The sequence below is a fragment of the Scomber scombrus genome, chromosome 7 (genome assembly GCF_963691925.1).
Source record: "Scomber scombrus chromosome 7, fScoSco1.1, whole genome shotgun sequence".
Classification (NCBI taxonomy): Eukaryota; Metazoa; Chordata; class Actinopteri; order Scombriformes; family Scombridae; genus Scomber; species Scomber scombrus.
In genome coordinates, this window is record NC_084976.1 from 17,527,577 (window position 1) to 17,547,734 (window position 20,158).

Consider the following 20,158-nt stretch of genomic DNA (forward strand, 5'->3'; position numbering starts at 1 on the left):
ACACACACACAAAGCCTAAGGCAGGGTCACTAAGACAGAAAGGCAGACAAGGTTAACAACGATTATTCAATACCTATCTCTGTGTTTTCAGTGTTAGAGGTAAAGGCGTTATCTAACGGGAGAGGGGGGGGGGCCTTGATCAAAACTGAAGGCCAAAACGCATCATGTTCTGCAGAAAACCATGTGTAACATGATGAAGAGTAAAATCTTTCTCTTTTGCCTCATTTCTCTTTTTTTGTGTGTCTCTCTTCCTGGTTCAAAGCTATTTGTTTATGCTGTTTGCAACTGTTATTTACATACAGTCAAATAAATGACATCATGAAAACAGAAATGAATAGATAAGCTGTGAGGAGGAAGAATGACAGCCTGCCTGGAAGTGATAAAAACACCTGACCACACTGTGTGACGTGTTCAGTTTTTCTCTTTTCACTGTGTCACAGATACAGTTAATATGCATTAATCATTACCTGCACAACCAGGATGGTAAAGTATTTCACAACCTGGTGTGTGTTAAGCCCCACATCCTGATTATTGTGTACAGTGTATTATGTGTTGAACCTACTTACAATCTGATAATGTTACTTACAATTATTACTGTAGACACACTTCTTTAATTTCTAAGAAGTTGAAAAACTCTTCTTCTAAAATCTTTTAAAATCTTCATTAAAACAAATAGGTATACAAAGATTAAATGGTAGTACTAGTTTTCACAGATTACTCAATTTACATTGTCTTGTGCTTTGTACTCTCTATATGCGTCACATCTTAGTACTATAGTGGATGCAATTGGTCTTACATTACTAACACTGCTACTATACTGAGAGCACAAGATTGAAACTGCATCACAGTTGCTTTGTACTTTATGTGAAGTAACTGTACTATAGTTTTGTACTACTTAATACTTATATTCCATTACATTTTAGAGGTAAATATTGTACTTAAACTTCACTATATTTATTAACTGCTTTAGTTGCTTTGTAAATTAAGATTGCGCAAACAAAATGCGTTCAGCTTGAACATATAATACACAACAGTATATAGAGTAGTAAATTTACACATTAATGCACAAATAGCAATTTAATAAAGCAAAGCTGGAGAGTTTTGTTGTTGCTTTAACAGCTCTGAAATATAATTTCATTACAAATCCTCTGTAAAAACTCTTTATATAGAGTGGCTTTTGATTAGATATCTTTCTTGTTTTTATTTGCTTGTTGAGATGTTTATTTGTACCTTTTGGTTTGGCATAACTACTATGTTTACTTGCTGATAATACATCTATACTTTTATGCAAGTCAAATATTTGATTAGGGACCTTTTTAATTGTAATAGAGTGTACTTCACTCATAGGATTTGAATATTTCTTCCACCCAGGGGCGATTTTAGACCCTTTTTAGATGTGCTCAAGCATCCCTAAATTTGATCTCAGCACCCCTAAAAATAAATAAATAATTATTGTACTTGTTTCCCCCTAAAAATGATCTTATACAAATTTAATTATTTTTGCGAGCCTGTCTGTTAGAGATGGAACAAACAATTATGCTACAGGCTCAAATGCTTTTATTTTAACAGCTTTAATGTACTTTGGATAGTTCTGTCATTATAATATAATCTTTCCCTCAGGGTTCATTAACTATCTCAGTGTCTTCTCTGTAGGAATATGTGATTGTTTATTCTAAACTATTATTATTATACATTATAGTAGACCACTCAACTACGTATTCATATGTATTGATGTAGGCTAATCTACGTTATTTTGTGAAATGAGTAATTTAGCAGGGGGTTTGAACACTTGCAGGGCATTGTATGTCATATTCTCATTAGGAGCTGAGCCCCTCTAAAGGTCTGATCCTAGAATCACCCCTACTTCCACCACTGTTGGTATCAACAGAGAGAGGCACTGTTGTAGACAACTTTTCTTTTATATTGCAAAAAATATTGTAAAAAGTGATCAATTTATCCTTTTTTAGGGCACCAAACAACAAAGTTGATCAAAAGTAAGGGAGATGCATGAATATGTTGAGTAGATATAAATACAATTTATTTGAATTTTATTTTAAGTTAAACTCAAAGTGGTACATTACTGACAATATACTGTATTCATACAACTTCTCTTTTTAAAACAAGGTTGGTTCACAGCTACTGTATATGTTTACTATCCTTTTGCCACAAATCCATGACAAGCGGCAGCAATAAAACATGAATCTGAATGTACAGCTGGCCCCTGTAGCTCCACCCACTTCACTCACTTGCCTTCCAATGAAATTAGTAAATGATTACTTAAATCTCTTGTATTGCCTTTCACTTACTGCAGATGTGAGTTAACTCTTGAACCCAACAAGCACAAAACATTCACATACAGTGACATGATCAGTTTAATACAAAGCATTTTACACCAACAAAACTCGCACAGATAAACCACAAACAAAACAAAAGCACATGTCCTGCACCAGAATGTATCTTTAAGATTAACAACATTGAATGATGTTGAGTGTCAAATTTGATTTTGTACGATAAACATAAATAACAAATTGAGGAGGAATGTTTCACAACATCCCATTTGGCAACAGCGAAAACCTGAAGACCCAACTTTAGGTTCCCACCTGTACCAAATGTAACATCAGCCCAGTAAAGCAACATGACGACATCTAGTTGCAAAAACTGATTATCTAACAGATGGAGTGCTGCAGAGTGGAAAACATAAGTTCTAATACCTCATCTCTGCTCAGCCTCTGCTTTAGGGGCCTCTGCTTTAGGCTCCTCTGGTTTAGGGGCCTCTGCTTTAGGCTCCTCTGGTTTAGGGGCCTCTGCTTTAGGCTCCTCTGGTTTAGGGGCCTCTGCTTTAGGCTCCTGTGGATTAGGGGCCTCTGCTTTAGGCTCCTCTGGTTTAGGGGCCTCTGCTTTAGGCTCCTCTGGTTTAGGGGCCTCTGCTTTAGGCTCCTCTGGTTTAGGGGCTTCTGCCTTTGGCTCCTCTTGTTTAGGGGCCTCTGCCTTTGGCTCCACTGGTTCGGGGGCCTCTGCTTTTGGCTCCTCTGGTTTGGGGGCCTCAACAATCACCTCACCACACAACTTTCTTCTTCTTTAAGAGAAGGTAAACAATAGAAAATATTGTGAATGCATATAGATATCATGAGGGAGTGCACCCTACAGGGATAAAAACACATGCAGTAAAGTAGAAACCATACTTACTTATCAGTATCTACTCCTGGTTTTATAAAGTCACACACTGAGCTCCGTGTTTCTAGTTGCTGTTTCAGAGTTGCCAGTTCTGCGCTCCAGCCGTCCTTCTCCTTAGTGGAATCAGCTGTAAGTATAATTATGGCAAGGTGAATGTTTTGTGTTTTAGACAGTTAGAAGCAAGGTTAAGGTTATAACTTGAAAATCATATTCTCTAACCAGTTGAAAAGTTTTAAAAAATTGGAATGCATTTGCAAAATCAGCATGTATTTGGTAAGAGAGGGAAAAGTTGCTTTGTCTCTTCTTTCAATTAATAGACCCAAATCCACGTCTAGCATTAAGGCTCATAAAGCGACAGCACTTACCTTGGACATTACTGAATTCTGTCTCTGCTGATGCCAGCGCATCTCTTACAGTTTTCTGTGAGCGGAAAAGAGGATGTCAGACCTGAGTATGTTGGAGAAACCTTCCTTACACAGACAAACATCCTGTATCTTCGATATCATCCGCTTTGATGCAGAAACGTCCTCGTCCACAGTAAACATTTGAACACTACACTCATGAAATAATATTGGACTGGTCACAACATGAAAAAAAAAAAAAAAAATCAGCTTTAGTACACATACATCAAGAATACACAAGGTCTACTTTGTACTGGTTGTTCATAAATGGGTAAATGAAAGATATGTTAATACGAATACCTTTACAAACTACACAGAGCTAGAAAAAAAATTCTGACGGTCCTCTCTTGGTACAGTAGTTCTCTTGCTACTCGACACCACAGGAGGGTATTTTGGTGATGCCCATTTTTCATGCATTTATTGCCCCTTAAAGCCGTTAAATGTGGAAAAATATGAGAAAAAAAGTGCATGTTAGTGCAGCAGCAGTTAAGCGTGAATCAGGTTAAGAAGCAGAGACATCTGGGGACAAATCATACTTCTTAGTAATTTATTAGTTTGAACTAAATATGATAAATCAAATCTTTTTGCTAAGCAAAATCGACCCTGATAGCTCATATGAAAATGGGGGAATGTTTGGTGAGGTAAAATTAAGAAACTGATCTATAACACCAAACAGGCAAAGGCTAAGGACAGTATGTTAGTTTCCATAATTTAAACAGTAAATGATTTAGAAGCCATACATTACTCTGGTGAAATTTCACGCTTACTGCAGTTTAGTAGTGTCTACACAGGCCTACTGTCAGTCACTGCTCTGACTGTTGGGAAATGTAGTTGCTGAAAGACCAGCCTATTTTTTCAGCCAAGTGGTATGAATTCATTTCATCAACAGGCAAAACAGGTTATGCGTTTTCTTGCTTGTGCATACATCACAGAAAGGCTAAATCATTTCTTCCATTGCAGAAGAACTCAATTTAAGAGGTTATAGAAGTCATTTAATATTGGATGTTGCCTTCATATGCATACCCAAGCAACATTCTCACAGCCTATGTCTCAGGTTTAAAGTAAATCCAACATAATTTTTGCATGGGGATCAAGTCTCATATACACTCTACTAAACGCCTTCATTTTCTCCATACCTGGACTGCCTGACATGTATCCACTTCTCCCCTCTTCTGATTGTCTTTATCCCAGAGCATGTTCACTTCTCCATCCAGCGCTTTGAAGTCCGTCTCGGCTTTCGCGAGCAGCGTCTGTGTGTCTTTCACGTCGCTCTCATACTCATCCAATACATCGTGGGTCACCCGCAGCTTGATACCCTCAAACCTACTCCGTCTCTCTACTTTGTCCCGCTCCTTTCCCCGTATTTTCATGACTCCCACCAAAGCGACAGACACCATTATAGTCACAGGTAGCAACAGGTGCGTCTTCATGCTTCACAGGAGTCTTGCGTTTTCTTTGTGTGAGGTAGGTGTTTTTTTCTCTCGATGATGGATATAACTCTTCCTACAGGTGTCACTTCAAAGCTTATTTAATTTCCATGTGGGGTTCACAGCCAGCAAATCCAAAGCCTTATCTCGCAGCTACTCGTCGGGTCGCCCTGGATACACTTGTTTGCGTTTGGAGAAGTAAAATCAATCAACTGAGGAGGCTGGTTCACCTGCGATTCAGGATTGAACATCCAGTGCGTGTAACGTCTCGCTGCGCAGTATTCCCAGAGTCTGCCATTAGAAACACGCCCTCTTCCTGGCTGTTAAAGGCGGACAGGTTAGTCCTGCTGACACCTGTTCACCTTGATCAGACACAGGTAGATAAGTAAAACATGACGGCTGAGAAGCAGAACCAAAGGTTGTGCTGACCTCATTCCAACATGTTTCACAATTGACTTATAAGAAAATATGCTTAAATGTGAAGCCTAATTTTCCATCTCAGCTTTATTTAGAGATAACAACAACACAACTCTTGTTATCCAGAGTGGCGCACTATTATCATTAGGCCTAGATTATATAATGTGTATTATTTGCGATTAATGCATCAATATGGTTATAGTTATAGTTTAATCTATTAAAATGCATCTTTTTAATTTATAAAATCGTATTACCTACATTTTGAGTAAAATGTACAATATTGCCCTATGAAATGTGACTTAGAAGTATCAAGTAAATACTAAAAAGTACAAGTGCATCTGTTTAGAGAATCAATTCATTAATGGTGGCATAGACCATCGGGATATCTACATTAAAACATACAAAGAGTGCATATCAAATGTCTCAATCGCCTTCTTATTATTTGAAGAGGAGAAATCGTGCCAATTTCACCAACGAGTAACAAGAACAAAGGTTTGGAGTTTGTATATTTAGATTTGTGTATGCTAGGTAATTGCCAATATGAGATTCAAGATAGTTAAATGCACGTTTATCATCATTTTTATCAGAAATACTGAAACCAAACAGTACACATATTGAAGGAAGCAACATGATCACTATGCAAATCAATGCAATGTTGTTGTACGTGTCAACCACAGAGACACGGAGGAGTCACACAGACTAGGAGGAAACAGGTGGATTGTCACGCCCAGCTAGTTGAGCAGGTAAGGCAGGTTTTATTGTCCGCAGTCACAGTCAGGGAAGCAGCGTGCACGATTGGAGAGACACCCGGAATGATCGTCAAGTGACCACCAGCAATTTTATATATTATATCGTCCCTTAGTCGAAGCCAAAATGAAGCTCTTGATTGCTTTATTTGGCCTAAGTGTGGCTGTGATGAGTGTAATGATTTTCCAAGCTGCGCGCCAGGAGTTTCACCTGCGTAGTATTAAAATCCGCACCGAGGAAAACACGGCAGAGGTCAAGATGAAAGAAGAGGCAATCGTCGCGCTGAAAACCAAAATCAAGCAGCTGAAGGAAGCGGTGGCGTCCACCAGCGCCAAAACGGAGGGGCTGAGGAAGAAGAAAGCAGACACGGAGAAGTCAACAAAGGGCCTTGATAAAAGTCTTCTGACCTGCAACACAGACAAGGCAAGGGACACACACACACACACACACACACACACACACACACACACACACACACACACACACACACACACACACACACACACACCTGCAGTTTTACTCACAATTGGAGTTAATTAGCCTACAATTTAATCAAACCTACACAAATGTAGGCCTATTACCTTTCAGGATGTATGTCCTATATAATCTTGACTGTATTTACTGGGTGTGTCAGGCTCAATTTACAGCTCAGCAATCAAATATTTGATTTATCTTTTTGCTAGAACTTCCTATCCAACTTCTACTGCTGACAAATGCTTTCACCTTTGTCTTTATTAGGAAGAATTTGAGAAGAAGAAGACAGTTAAGCAAAAGGCCATCACTGAATTCAAAGGTAAGCATTTAGTTTCACCACAGGTCTGGTTTGGCTCAGGATAAATGGCTTGAACTGGGGTTGTGTACTAATAATGGAAAAACCCAAAATGATCCGGATAAGAGAATGAGACCAACCATAACAACACATTAATTAGGCTTTCTTATTGACCTTTTTAAAAAGATAAGAGGATGGATTGAAGCTGCTAAAGTCAATAGGTGTTACACTGCCTCTGCAGGTCTCTGAAGAATCCAAACACCAACATACCTCTGATAACTGTCTTTTATGAAAAGTAAACTTTCCTGATGAGAAACCAGTGTAACCAGGTGTGACAAATCTATGCTACAGAGCTCCCCGGCAGATTAGATTTGGTGTCAGTGAATCATTTGTAATATAAATCTGAGTTTAGCAAAAGTAGCAGCTGCCTTTATTGATTGGCACAGCTTGTATTTTTTCCCCATATAAAATCACCCATTTATAGCATATTAAATATGGAAACTCTCCTTTTCCCATTTCAGCTGATCACAAAGCCCTAAAAAAGAGGGCAGAAGAGGACATAAAGAGCTTGAAACAACAGATTTTGGATAGAGACAAAGCCATTTGTGCATTTGCTGATACAACAAAGAAAGAAGCACGGTAAGACTTGAAAACGATCCCAGCACCTTCTCACATACTCAGAATGATGTGTGCTCAGCTGAAACGGTGCAGGGCATCAGAGAGCACCTGGCTTTGACCACGTAACAGCCATAGCTGCAATATTAAAAACCTAAAGGAGTCTGCACACTATATTAACACTGTTTTTTTCCTCTTTTTAATTTTTGTAGAAAGCTGTGTGGACTACCTGACACTCCAAAAAAAAAACACTGACTGGAAACTTAAAAATAAAGCGTGCCGTGCATTCAACCATAAAGTTCGTAATATGACTGATGTGGTAACAGCTCTGCTGAATTCTTTACCAGAAAGGAAGAACTATGTCTGCAGACACGTTCAAAACAAACAGCAAAAGCGTAGGGAATGGGATACATATGTTGTACAGTTTTACAAAATGTTGGTGTTTATTATGTCACTTGGTTAATTTTGGACTGGCTTTTTGTATCTGTAAAATACTTTGATACACACTTGTTTATTGTTTTGATGTTGGATTTCACAAGTAAATGAACTTGGCTGTCATGTAGAGTATTTGCCTCAACAATAGCTCTCCTGATTTAACTGGTAAAGCTACTTTGTGTTGCACATTAACCAGCCTGCCTGAGGCATTTGTTTTGGGTTTGCTGCCCCCACTCATGAAACCTGAATGACTGGTAGAAACCAGAAAAGACATGATCATCAGTTTAATTTCTCGTTTTTGGAATCATTTAACCAAATAAACCAACTTCATTAAGACAACAAAGTTAATGCTTCATTAAAACACCATCTGTTACGTCACGTGTTGGAATGACAGGTGGCATCAGGTGAAAAAATCCCTCTGAGAATAAATATTAATTGATGTACAGATAAATATATAAACATATTTCTGAACATTATCACAATTATTAAAGGTGTGTGGTTAATACATTAGTTTCCTAGTGCTCTTTTGTGATTTAGAGGAGCTTGATGGGCTGTATATACTGTGATGTTTAACTTACTTTAAACTGAGCTGAAAAACAAATATAATATGCAAAAAATGTATGACACATTATGTATAATCTATTCATCTTGTTTTTCATAAGGTAGAGAGACAAAAACAACCATGCATTTGTATCAGTTCAGTGACATGTTCCTATACCTCCCCCTAGTGCAGAACCAAGGATTAAGTCATCATCACATGCAAGTGGTGCCTCGTCTGCCCACGTAATCCACCTCTTCTTGTTCTTCATCTCAGTTTACAAAGTTCTGAGTTTTGGTGCAACCAATCGGTCTGGTTTGAGTCAAAACCTTCAATTTGTAATTTTATCCAACACCTGTTCAAAGGACACATGCTCTGGTCTCTGGTCAGCTAAAGTTAGTGCCTTCAACATTCATACTCAATTGCAATTGAGTAATTACTTTTTTAACTGCCCCAACATGTTGATGTTACTACAAGCACACTGAGCAATCAGTTCTAATATGGACAGGGTCATATTTGGAGAAAACAAATGGTCATAAATTGTGGCAAAACTTGAACCTGCTACAAGACAGCTGACATAAAATTACATAAACAAAAAAGAAAATATTTATAGTTAATTTTTTCATTTTCAATTTTTTATTTTGCACAATAAGACAAGAAGCAAAAGATAGAGAAATAACAACAGAAGAAAGGTGCAAGGTAGTGGCAAGAAACCCAGAAGGGCTTATACAAGGCCTCTACCTATATTATGCAGAATTCACAAGTTAGTTAAAAACAAGTAACTATGAAATGGGGGAAAAAAAATTACAAATAAAAATAAAGCAAGCTTTTGTAGATAATCGTTTAAGCGTAGCCTAGTATGAATGTATTTTGTGGTTCACTTGTGAAACTGTCCAGCAAACCTTTTTGTCATCATTAATGTCACTGATAATGAACATTTAAGAAAAAAAGAAATTCAGTTATTATGGATATGTGTTGGTTTATTATATCCCAAAATATAAAGATAGGAGCTTGTCATCATTATTACAATATTATTTTTTAAATGCTAACCTTCAAATGTAGTAATCGTTTATTCACATGAATAATATTAATAATTATTGTTCTCCATTAGATTTTTTTTTCTTTTAAGACTGTGCAAAAAAGACAAAAGTGAAACAAAGTTGGTTATAATGAAGTATGGTATTAAAGTTGGTATTACCGGAAACGACTCTCCTCAGAAGCCAATTACAATGCGAGATGTAAACCACGTGACATACACTACCGTCATGCCGGAAGTTGCATGAAAGTCACTGGCAACTACATAACATAACCATAGTGTGTAGCAGAAGGGCGTATTTTAAATGTTCTGACATAGCTGAAGACAAGCTTGTATTAAAAACATGCTTACGATTACTTATGAAGCAGCTCAGTGTCAATTACCGCGGTAGTAGTTTGTGCTACAGCCAACGTCAAGTTTGGCTTATCTAACGCGACCCCAAAACACAGGCAGTGTACAAGCTTTTACATCATCCTCGTTATTTTAAACGGTGTACAAAATGTTAAGGAGTATAGTAAGGATATCCAGGGTCTGTCAGAGCCTCGGTTCACTCCCATATGTTCAGACTCAGCTCGGCCATCCGGCTGTACGGACCATGTCGGTAGGTACAATAAGGTTTTTACCTGGGCACCCCTTTGGCTTCATCCTCTTCTTCTAGGTGTTTCTCACTTGTAATGATGTGACTCTACTGTCCACCAAATAATGTGAAGTACATTTACTTGAGGACTGTACTGTAGTACAATATTGTGGTACTTTAAAAAAAAAAAAACCTTTACTTGAGTATTTCCATTTGATTCGATTTCCACTCCACTACATCTCAGAGGGGAATATTGTACTTTTCTACTCCACTACATTTATTTGACAGCTTTAGTTACATTTCAGATGAAGATTTGACACAATGGCTAATATAACAAGCTTTTAAACACATGACACATGGTCAGGGTCACATTTCAGATGTCTATGAGTTTTTAACAGCTTCACCAAAACTTCTCACATGGTTTCATTTTAATAACTGTTAAAATCATTTAATATTTCACCAGAAATCAAAGCTTAGAGACTAAGTCCAAAAAGTGAAAGCAGATTTGTGAATCAGACCTTTGTTTTTTCTTTTTTCTTCTTCCATTAATTATCTCACGACCCCTCAGCTTTATCTGGTGACCCTTTGAAGGGGCCTGACCCCTACCTTGGGAACCACTGGACTAAACTAGATAACTGTATATAACGTAGTATAAACTAGCTCCACCTCCAGCAGCTACAGCAGTAACATGCAGCTTACACACTGATGCTTCAGTATTAATAATATAATGATGTCATATATAATAATAATAATAGATAACTAACAGTTGAGTTACTTACCACCACTCCCTGTGACAAGTCCTGTATCAACACAACATCCCACCACCAACTTTACCCAAAACCTTAGATCCCCATAATATAGTAGACCAGACTAAAGGTGTTATGTACTTCCCTTTTCGGCAGACGCTGCCCTGGCCCTTTAACTCTGCACCCCGGGACTTCAGCCTGCCTAACTCCTCATGGAGCTCAGAAATGACACGGTTGTACGAGCACTACAACAGCCAGTGTGAGGTGGAGACAGAGGATGGAGAGAAACAGAGAGGTCCATGGAGGAGATTGCCAAGCTACAATCGCTCCCTTAAGTATGCTAAAGGTAAAGTACAGGGTGTGGTTTCTAGTTTGTTCAAGTAAATGGCTATGATGTGCCTGTGTGACTTCCAGTTTGTTGTTATTCATGAAGCACTGAACAGTAAGAACAAAGATGGAACTTGAGTTTTTGGTAACAATCAAGGGGTCAAGGTTTCTTCTGTTGTATCGTAACAAAATATCAATTTCTTGTTTAAAAGTGCCCTGCAGAGTTTTCTTGTAAACAAACAAAAGTTATGTTTTCAATGTGTTACACACCAAAATACTTTGTCTATATAAACATCTACACATTGTTACACCTCAAGTAGTGTTAAATGCATGTTTTCCCTCATGAAATATTTGCAAAGCAGATTTTTTTCTAAATATTTAAAATCATATGTTGTTTACATTCATGTTGCAGTCGTCTTCTTTTCCTGCCTTGCGGCTTTGTTACCTGTTTGCACCGTCCTGCATGAATGTGTAAGAGAAACCAGGCACCCACTCCAAAAAACTACTCTGTAACTCTAAGGGTATCTTTCCATGTTGTTGAAGGACACAGCTGGTCATGACTTGTTTGAGTGGACATTGCCCATTACTTGATTGATAGTAATCTACTGTGGGCTCAAACTTTTTAAATAATTTGTAAACTTGAACAAACTTTTAAGGTTTTTATTTGCAAGGTGCTTGTTAGACTTTAAGCAAAACTGCTTCATAATGATTCTGCAGCTGAAGGCATGACTATCATGAAATTTAAAACGTTGCACTCATCTCACTGTCTCAGCCCTGCCTGTATAACCTAGCACCAGCAAAGTCTGCAAAATTCATTTTGCATAAATATGCAAAAAAACTGTAAACATGTACAAAGGTTTAAAGATTCTACATTATTATAGATTATATTGTATATTTAAATCACAATTAAGTTGGAACTAGGCATGTACTAATATGAACATTTCAATAATAAATAAAAAACTATATTAATCATTTTTTAAATCTTGACTTGTCCTTATTCATTGTCCCATCCTGTGTTTGTACAAAGGTAAATACATATTGAGTATATATAGACTGGTTTGCAATCTGGATTGGTTAAATTGTAATTCGTATTATCTGTCTGAACTGGACTGTAACACTGTTTTTTTACTATTCAATAAGAAATCCTAAAATAAAAAAGGTTTGATACCCATCAATCCCTGCATGCACCTGCATTTATTTGTTTTTTTGCCCCCTGGGCTACTCTGTCAGCTGCTGACTCTTCACATGTGTGTTTTCTCCTCAGGTGGAGTGTATCTGAGTAAGTTTGTCCAGTCAAAGGCCCGTCTTTTTACTCGGAACATCAAAACTGCAGGGGCAGCATTTGAGTATGTTATGTTCATTAACAAAGAGGAGCAGAGGTCTGTGTGCATTTTCCAGGCTGGACACCTGCTGGAGGGACCACCAGGGTGAGATAACATTTGGATGTTGTACAAGTTTGTGTACAGATGTCTGTGCTTGTTGTATTTTTACAATCTGCTTCCACTTAACTATACTTCATACTAATAACAACACAATAATCTTACATTGAATACATTATTATAGCTTTAAAAAATGTACAGGTTGAAGTGCATATATATAGACACAATATATATTCCACAAGGTCAGTACCACCCAAAAAAAACAGAATAAAGAATTAGTTCATAAAATGTGCTAATTTTTTTTTCTTCGAACTTCAACGAACAACACCTTTAAAGGCACTTAGATTTGATATGTGATAGACAGCGTGTGTGTTTCCAGACATGTCCACGGGGGGGCAATAGCCACTATGATTGACTCAGTGACAGGGACTCATGCTACTTACCTCTCTGGACCTGTAATGACTGCCAATCTCAACATCAATTACCGCAGGTAAGAATATATTTACATTTATGTGCAACACTTGACAGTTGTTGTATAAATAGATTTTGTTTATATGTCACATGTTATTCAGCAGAAGTCATGTTTGTAGCTTTGTATACAATTTGTATTGTATACAATATACATCACTAATTGGTTAGTTTTCTGTAAAGATTTCTGTAAATTTTGTAGATCGCCATCACACTCTATTTAATACAATACCCTAATGCTACTGCTATCATCTCAGCATCAGGTGCCTTGGATGAGCCGTCAGGACCTGTGTGTCTGTGTTGCCTCATTTATTCATGGGGCACACATTTTCCATATAGAGTTTATGGGAATATGATGTGCGTTGTTTAAGTGATGCAGAGTCCCTGCATAAGACTGTAAAAGTAGTTGTAATAACAGTATTACCCTCACAAAGTCAATCTAAATACTCAGTTTTGCTCATTGTATTCTGCCAAGAGTCATTAGACATTTTCTTCATGTTGAACATTCAATGACTGTTCTCTCCTTAACCCAGATATTAATATAATGATGATGATAATGACAGGAAGCAGTACATTAGCACAAACTAACATCTCCATGTATGACGACCATGATTCATGGTCAGATTATCCTAACAAACAGTTGTCTTGTCCCAAGCCCCATCCCACTGGGAAGTACAGTGTTGCTTGAATCCTGCATGGATAAGAAGGAAGGCAGAAAAACATTTATCTCATGTAAAGTGACCAGCGCCGATAGCTCCAAACTGCACACAGAAGCAACAGGTAACATACATTCATACACACAACATGTTTATTGGACATATCGGTGTCAAAGGATGTAGTTAGTCATGTCTCCGCCCTTTGGGCTTCTGTATTTTCACTGTTCTGTTTTCTTTCATGCCTTTCCTGTAGCACTGTTCCTGTCAGTCAGTGTCAGCCACCTACTGGGAATGTGACACAAACACTTCAGCCCGCCATCTAACCAAACACTGGATGTCAGCAAAGACAGGCCACAACCAGTGTGTGTGTGTGTGTGTGTGTGTGTGTGTGTGTGTGTGTGTGTGTGTGTGTGTGAGAGTGTGTGAGAGTGAGAGAGTGAGAGAGTGAGAGAGAGTGAGAGAGAGAGAGAGAGAGAGAGAGAGAGAGAGAGAGAGAGAGAGAGAGAGAGAGAGAGAGAGAGAGAGAGAGAGAGAGAGAGAGAGAGAGAGAGAGAGAGAGAGAGAGAGAGAGAGAGAGAGAGAGAGAGAGAGAGATTTGATGATAAGAATGTGTGAGTGTTTCTTCAGTTTTGAGTATTTTTTGGGAGTGTGGGTACAGCAGATTTGTATTAAACCTTAATATTATTAAACCTTAATATTTATGCATTTTGTGGGCAAAATGTTACTTCTAACAAAGTGTACGGACTCACAAAATACATTTTAATAAACTACCTCTGCTTAATAATGCATCGGCAGTACATATCACAACAGTTATTATTAAACTATGGACTATTTATTGTAACTTTGCCGGTATTTATGGTTTTATGTAATGAGATTATTGCTCTGAATGTACTGTACATGAATATTTGGTTTCCTACAATAAAGCCTTACTGAAGGATAAATTAAACAAACCATCTCTTTATTTGTTTGTCTGCAGAAAATAAAATGGTATTGTTTACCTTGCTTTTGGTTAATATATTGAGGTTTTTGTCTCTAGACTTTCCTAAAAAATAAAAGACTGAGCCATACTAGGATTGCACCCATTTAAAAGATTTTCTCTTAATATGATAAACACTTCACTTTTTAACATATTGTACATAGCCCACCATAGCACCCTATGATACCACTTTTTAATTAATCCACTGATCGAACTTGATAGTGAAACTGCTAATGTAACTAGGTTTAATTGACAGATACTCCTATTGCAATATTTGATCAAAGTCAGGATTTGGTACAAAAAAATGGGTATTTTAGTAAATTGTCAAAGAGCAATGCAGAATGCCCTGTGTGTGTTGCTTTTTTGATAGTAAAAAAGCAACACAGGGCACTTTGGGGATATATGGATTTTATATACATTTCTGAAACTCAGTTTAAGCTTTCACTTTGATAAACTGGCACTAACAAAATAAATTATATTTGCAACATTTCAGCTAAGAAGACAGAGTTTCATGCTTCCTGTTAACACATTTTAGTTTGGGTTTCCAGGTGTGGGATGTAAACTGTTGCCTATCACAAACGACTCCTAAATCATAATTTTAGTGAATGTTATGTTGTTAATATGCTGTTTTTTCTCACTCATTCTGAATCTTTGAGCATGTTTCTGCAATCAGAAATGACTGAGGCATGCCACAATATGGCAAAATAAGTAACACTTTCCACATCACAGAGATCTGTTCTGCTCTAGCAGCTACTGCAGACCACAATGTCAAAAAAAATAATTTATGACAGAAACCTGAGAACATATAGAGCACTATTTTGGATTATACTCATACTGTGCTGAATATAGGTCTTTGATTTTACATTAGAATCAGGTACTTAATGTCAATATTATGTTGATGTCCCTGCAAACATTGTGTTTAACAGGGTTGGGTCAGGAAACAGAGAGACCTCACCATTTCAGACTGTCACACTACAACTGTGAAAAAGAAAATATGTGGCTTTTAAAAAAAGTTTATTTTTGTTTCAGTGTTAAAATGTTACAAATCCATCCAGATGAAACCGAGTTAAGACATTCATGTGTTACTAAAAACACAGTGGGAAGCCTTGTTTTTACCTTAACTGACTGAAATGACTGAACTACAATATTTAATTTAAAAGGAAACATTTGAACTTTTGACATAGTGGAATCTAATGTTGATATTCATTAGACATGGTAATTCATTTTGCTGGATTCAAAAAGGTGTAAACCCAAAAAGAGCTTAAAATGTACCTGTTATCCTGGTAATGTTTGCTGTGTTTTTTACAATGCTTGTTATACTGGTTATATTCTTATAATACTCTCTAACAACACAATAGCTTTACTTAACATCACGTAAATGGTCAGTGATAATCGTTGAAAATGATGTGACAGTTACAAAGTAAATTCCTGTCGCATCCATTTTAAATACGAAGACGTGTTGCTTATTAGCAGGTGCTGCTGAGTTAGTTTTTGGTTTTGCAGTAAATTATTGGCTACAAGTATACACACCCTGTACGCATTTAACTGCATTTAACTAAAACGCTCACACAGTTTGGTCTGATGTGTGGTTTCTGAGTGTATGGGCGCATCATAGCACATGCCTAGTGGTCTTCTGAGGGCCCCTCACATCTTTAACCTCAGTATGGTGCAGATAGAAATGCTGCCTCAGTGTCAAAAACTTTTCAGTGTGTGTGTGCGCGTGTGTGTGTGTGTCTGTGTGTGCGCGCGTGTGTGTGTGTGTTTGGTAGCGGATGCAGGACAAATGAGCACCAGCAGTTAATTTTTTCTTTTCCCCAGAAGAGTCATGTGGTCAAGTTGGGTTTGAGGAAGGGGGTTGGGGAGCAGAGGTGGGGGTAGATGTTTTTAACTTTCAGTTAAAACCACCTGCAACTAGCTGACGCACTATCAGATCAGATTTCCAAACCTAAAATGGTAGTATAATAGTATGTTATATGTGAGTATGGAAAACTCTCTCTTTGAAATCAGATTTGACATTTACTGTCTATCATCTTTAAAGACAAATAATCCTTGTAGGGTAGGAATGGACATCATGAAAGAATATTACTGTACGTCTCTTTCTGTAACAAAATTAGCTGTAACAGTTATTGATTGGTCATTTAATTTAAAGACAACTGTGAAAATCTATCAAGTCACAATGATAAACATTTATTTTTCAGCTTTTCTATCTTCAATATCATATCTGTTTTTTGACTGTTGGTCAGACAAAATTAGCAGTTTAGAGGCTTATTTTTTTGGCTCTCGAAAACCATAAATGCACATTTCCATCCTTTAAATTGAAACATTTAAACCCAATTTAAACATTAATTGAAGATAAAAAATTGATGACAAAATTGTTGCACTGTCTATTGTACTGGACCCTCCACTGGACTCCTGTGGGCCTCTGTGATCATCAACACAGATGCTGACCCTGCATGGGTCAACATCTGTGTTATTATAGATTATTTTATTTTCACTTTAAATATAGCTTGGTGTAGTAAAATTAGCAACACAACATGGTGAAATTACTTAAGTAAATGTACTGTATTATCATCAAATCTATTTAAAGAATTAAAGGTTAAAATACCCATTGCAGAATGCTTCTGTCAAATCTATATTATTACATATTTTCTTTTGTTGATCATAGCATTATAATATTATAATCTGAAAATGAACCAGTAACTCCTGCAGTCAGATAAATGTAAAAAGCACAATATTTTGCTTCTGAAATGTAGTGGAATGGAAGTTGCAGAGTAATACTCGAGTAAAGTGCAAATACCTCAAAACTGCACATTAGTAAAAATGTATTTAAAGGACCAGTGTGTAGGATTTAGTTGCATCTAACCGTGAGGTTGCAAATGGCAACCATTTGAATAATCCCCCCTGCCCCCCGGTGCTTAAATGCACATGGACCATGCTCACTAGAAATTTTCACCGGCTGAGGCTGCTAATATTCCGTTTAGTCCTCTAGCTAACTTGAATGGGGATAAAACGGTTCAATCGTGCGATTCTTCTAGTTCTTCAAAACTGTGATCCACTGAATGGATCAAATTCTGATAGTGAAACAAGACATTTTGCGGGGTTGTGATGCCCAAAAAAACGTATCCACTAATTTACAGAGGTCTCTTTTACAATGTAAGTCTATTTGGGCCCAGTAACATCCTGTGAAGTTGTAATTACAGGGTTATGCCACTATGTCAAATGTCAAATTGGCTTTGAAGCCCAGCTCTTCCTTTTGGATCGATGTTGACATAAAGGGCTAATTTTAAGGTAACACAACAATTCTTATTGTGATGAAACACAAATTAGCTAAACATATGTATGAATATTTTATTCAATTTCTGCCAAACGGTCCCCCTAAATCCTACACACTGGTCCTTTAATTTACATTTCATCACTGGCATAACTGCAGACATCTTCATTATGTGTTGCTGGACCCGGTGTCTTAAAGCGCCTTTACTACGCTGATGTAAACCGAGAGGACATATCGATTATTCATCGTTTTCTTTGTGTCTATTTTTAAACCTACCTCAATTGAAATGAGACATTGCATAGTTTACCATTATCAAAAGAATCTATCTGCTTAATACAAAGAACTTTGCAGGTGGTTTTAACAAACCAATAAAATCACCCCAGTCAACAGAGAAAACATATTTCCTTTCCTATATATCGCCCTGAAATCACGGCATAAAACTGGAATTCAGTGTCTCCTCTATGCATTGTATTTTCTCGATTACTGTGGCGGAAATTTGTGGCAGCAACATGGGATTATATTTCTCAACTGAGCACTACAAAGCAAAACCCGATCCGCTGCTATTACGTAACAGCCGGTGACATAACTCTCTCCAGCCTGGGACGGTCAGGGCGCACGGAGAGCGCACGGACGGGAGGGGGGAACCGGGGCGCACGGCTTGTTAACTGCCGGCCGGTGCAGCTGCACTCTCTCCTCTCAGCTGCCTCGGGGGGAATTAAATTATTTCAAAACAACCACACAAGAGGAGGTGTACTGTTGGACGAGAGAGCCTGTAAGAAGATGACGGTCGAGTTTTGGGACCCGCTGTAAGGACAGGAAGGAGGCGAGATGGCAGTGCATGTTTTCAAATGCCTGCGCCGGCCCGGGCGCTAGAACAACAGGTAGTATAGCTTTTGTCAAATTGCCTTTTGAGTCAAATGGCGGCAGGTGGAGTTCAAAACCGACTGATTTAGCAGGCGTCTGTGGTTTTGTGTGTGTGTGTGTGTGTGTGTGTGTGTGTGTGTGTGTGTGTGTGTGTGTGTGTGTGTGTGTGTGTGTAGTGAGAGGTGGTGAGGTGGTGAGTGTGTAGGGCCACACAGTGTTTGGACAGGAAAGTTATGGAATATGAGGAGCCCGACGTGCCCCCAGCTGACACCCCCATCAAAAAAGGTAAGAGGATCCATAATTGAGGTTATATTCTTCACATTATAGTTTGTTGTAGCATGTGTGGGCTTTTTGAACTTTAATGTCTCTGCAAGCAGAGGACCTTTACAGGACTACATAATAGTCCTCGGTTTATTTTTAGTTATTTGTTTTAATTCTCTCATATTATTTTGTGTTTTTATGTTCCTCTCCTATTTAAAGTGAGCCATGCTCTTAACTCCCAGCATGCCATTCTGTGCCCTCTCCCACCCACATCTGTCCTTTCCTCGCTTACTCTTTACCTCATTCTGCTCACCTTTTCTGCACCAGACCTCCATTCTGTTTCTCCCAGTCCCCTGTGCCAGTAGTATCTTCTTTCCCTCTACTCATCCGTCTTTACTCCAGTAACCAAACTCATCCCCTTTCACTGCGACGTTGTTAAGGTGCTGTGTGAGCGGGTAAGAATGGCAGTAAGCCGGAGTAATCCTAGGGATTAGCTCTTATTTTGCTTCTGTTTTTGGTCAATGCTTTTCTATTCAAAGCCCTCTCCCTGGCTAAAATCAAACCATTGGCAGTCACATAAGATAAGACACATTGTCCCTCTACTACAGAAACCCACTGCACACTGTTTCTACAATTCTCCTAGCATGGAAACACAGTTTGCTAAAGTTCAAAGTGCCTTGCTACATCAATGTTGACTATTCAAACAACATAGTCACTCATGGCTCAGTTCAGCAGATGTGATGTTCAGCATGAAGGAAACGTTTTTTTAAAAACACCTTTACTCAAGTAAACATGACTCACAGTAGTACTCACTGCATTTTTAATTGCATTTAAATTTAATGTTCACCCAATTCACATAAAAAATAAAATATATCAACTTAATGTGCTGTAGTAAACAATGCAGATAGTTTCAGTTGTATTTGCCTGTCTTTTGAGATATCTGATACTGTGACTTCTGCTGCTGCTCAAAGCGGTGAAAAACGTCACGTAAAACTCAACACACTCTCTGTCCGGAAACGATTTCCTGGGTACTTTAACCCAGAGACCTAATTGTCAACACTTTCAATCGAGAAG

The 20,158-nt window shown here is 37.9% G+C and overlaps 4 protein-coding genes across 7 annotated transcripts in view; 3 read left to right on the top strand and 1 right to left on the bottom strand.

Moving 5' to 3' along the window:
* Positions 1-2,134: 2,134 nt before the first annotated feature.
* Positions 2,135-5,159, bottom strand: zgc:174935 (uncharacterized protein LOC796019 homolog). Of its 2 annotated transcripts, none has more exons than XM_062423042.1 (4): positions 4,712-5,159; positions 3,540-3,594; positions 3,187-3,301; positions 2,135-3,070 (listed from the first exon to the last, which is right to left on the bottom strand). In XM_062423042.1, the coding sequence occupies exons 1-4, from the start codon at positions 5,003-5,005 to the stop codon at positions 2,713-2,715; spliced, it is 822 nt and encodes a 273-aa protein (XP_062279026.1). In that variant the 5' UTR covers positions 5,006-5,159; the 3' UTR covers positions 2,135-2,712. The 2 variants fall into 2 exon arrangements, with proteins under 2 accessions (XP_062279026.1, XP_062279025.1); XM_062423041.1 differs by having other exon boundaries at positions 2,135-3,076.
* Positions 5,160-6,164: 1,005 nt separating this feature from the next.
* Positions 6,165-8,477, top strand: si:dkey-87o1.2 (uncharacterized protein LOC796684 homolog). Its single transcript, XM_062423001.1, has 4 exons — positions 6,165-6,589; positions 6,905-6,959; positions 7,457-7,574; positions 7,763-8,477. Exons 1-4 carry the CDS (start codon positions 6,293-6,295, stop codon positions 7,803-7,805), a joined length of 513 nt encoding a protein of 170 aa, XP_062278985.1. The 5' UTR covers positions 6,165-6,292; the 3' UTR covers positions 7,806-8,477.
* Positions 8,478-9,833: 1,356 nt separating this feature from the next.
* On the top strand, positions 9,834-14,642 carry them4 (thioesterase superfamily member 4). 2 transcript variants are annotated; one of them, XM_062422767.1, is made up of 6 exons: positions 9,834-10,160; positions 11,039-11,228; positions 12,474-12,636; positions 12,968-13,078; positions 13,712-13,836; positions 13,966-14,642. In XM_062422767.1, exons 1-6 carry the CDS (start codon positions 10,059-10,061, stop codon positions 14,007-14,009), a joined length of 735 nt encoding a protein of 244 aa, XP_062278751.1. In that variant the 5' UTR covers positions 9,834-10,058; the 3' UTR covers positions 14,010-14,642. The 2 variants fall into 2 exon arrangements, with proteins under 2 accessions (XP_062278751.1, XP_062278749.1); XM_062422765.1 differs by having other exon boundaries at positions 13,712-14,642.
* Positions 14,643-18,575: 3,933 nt separating this feature from the next.
* rorc (RAR-related orphan receptor C) overlaps positions 18,576-20,158 on the top strand; it is a 20,583-nt gene continuing 19,000 nt past the window's right edge. For both annotated transcript variants that reach the window (XM_062422189.1, XM_062422190.1), the window contains exons 1-2: positions 18,576-18,840; positions 19,000-19,108. In XM_062422189.1, coding sequence (XP_062278173.1) covers positions 19,057-19,108 — 52 coding nt within the window. In that variant the 5' untranslated portion in view covers positions 18,576-18,840; positions 19,000-19,056. The remainder of the gene's footprint in view (positions 18,841-18,999; positions 19,109-20,158) is intronic.

Coding starts and splice junctions, on each gene's coding strand:
- si:dkey-87o1.2 (XM_062423001.1), top strand. CDS start 6,293: ATGAAGCTCTTGATTGCTTTATTTGGCCTAAGTGTGGCTGTGATGAGT. Junction 6,590..6,904: donor TGACCTGCAACACAGACAAG/GCAAGGGACACA, acceptor TGTCTTTATTAG/GAAGAATTTGAGAAGAAGAA. Junction 6,960..7,456: donor GGCCATCACTGAATTCAAAG/GTAAGCATTTAG, acceptor TTCCCATTTCAG/CTGATCACAAAGCCCTAAAA.
- zgc:174935 (XM_062423041.1), bottom strand. CDS start 5,005: ATGAAGACGCACCTGTTGCTACCTGTGACTATAATGGTGTCTGTCGCT. Junction 3,595..4,711: donor ATACATGTCAGGCAGTCCAG/GTATGGAGAAAA, acceptor TTCCGCTCACAG/AAAACTGTAAGAGATGCGCT. Junction 3,302..3,539: donor AGAATTCAGTAATGTCCAAG/GTAAGTGCTGTC, acceptor TTATACTTACAG/CTGATTCCACTAAGGAGAAG.
- them4 (XM_062422765.1), top strand. CDS start 10,059: ATGTTAAGGAGTATAGTAAGGATATCCAGGGTCTGTCAGAGCCTCGGT. Junction 11,229..12,473: donor CTCCCTTAAGTATGCTAAAG/GTAAAGTACAGG, acceptor TTTTCTCCTCAG/GTGGAGTGTATCTGAGTAAG. Junction 12,637..12,967: donor CTGCTGGAGGGACCACCAGG/GTGAGATAACAT, acceptor GTGTGTTTCCAG/ACATGTCCACGGGGGGGCAA.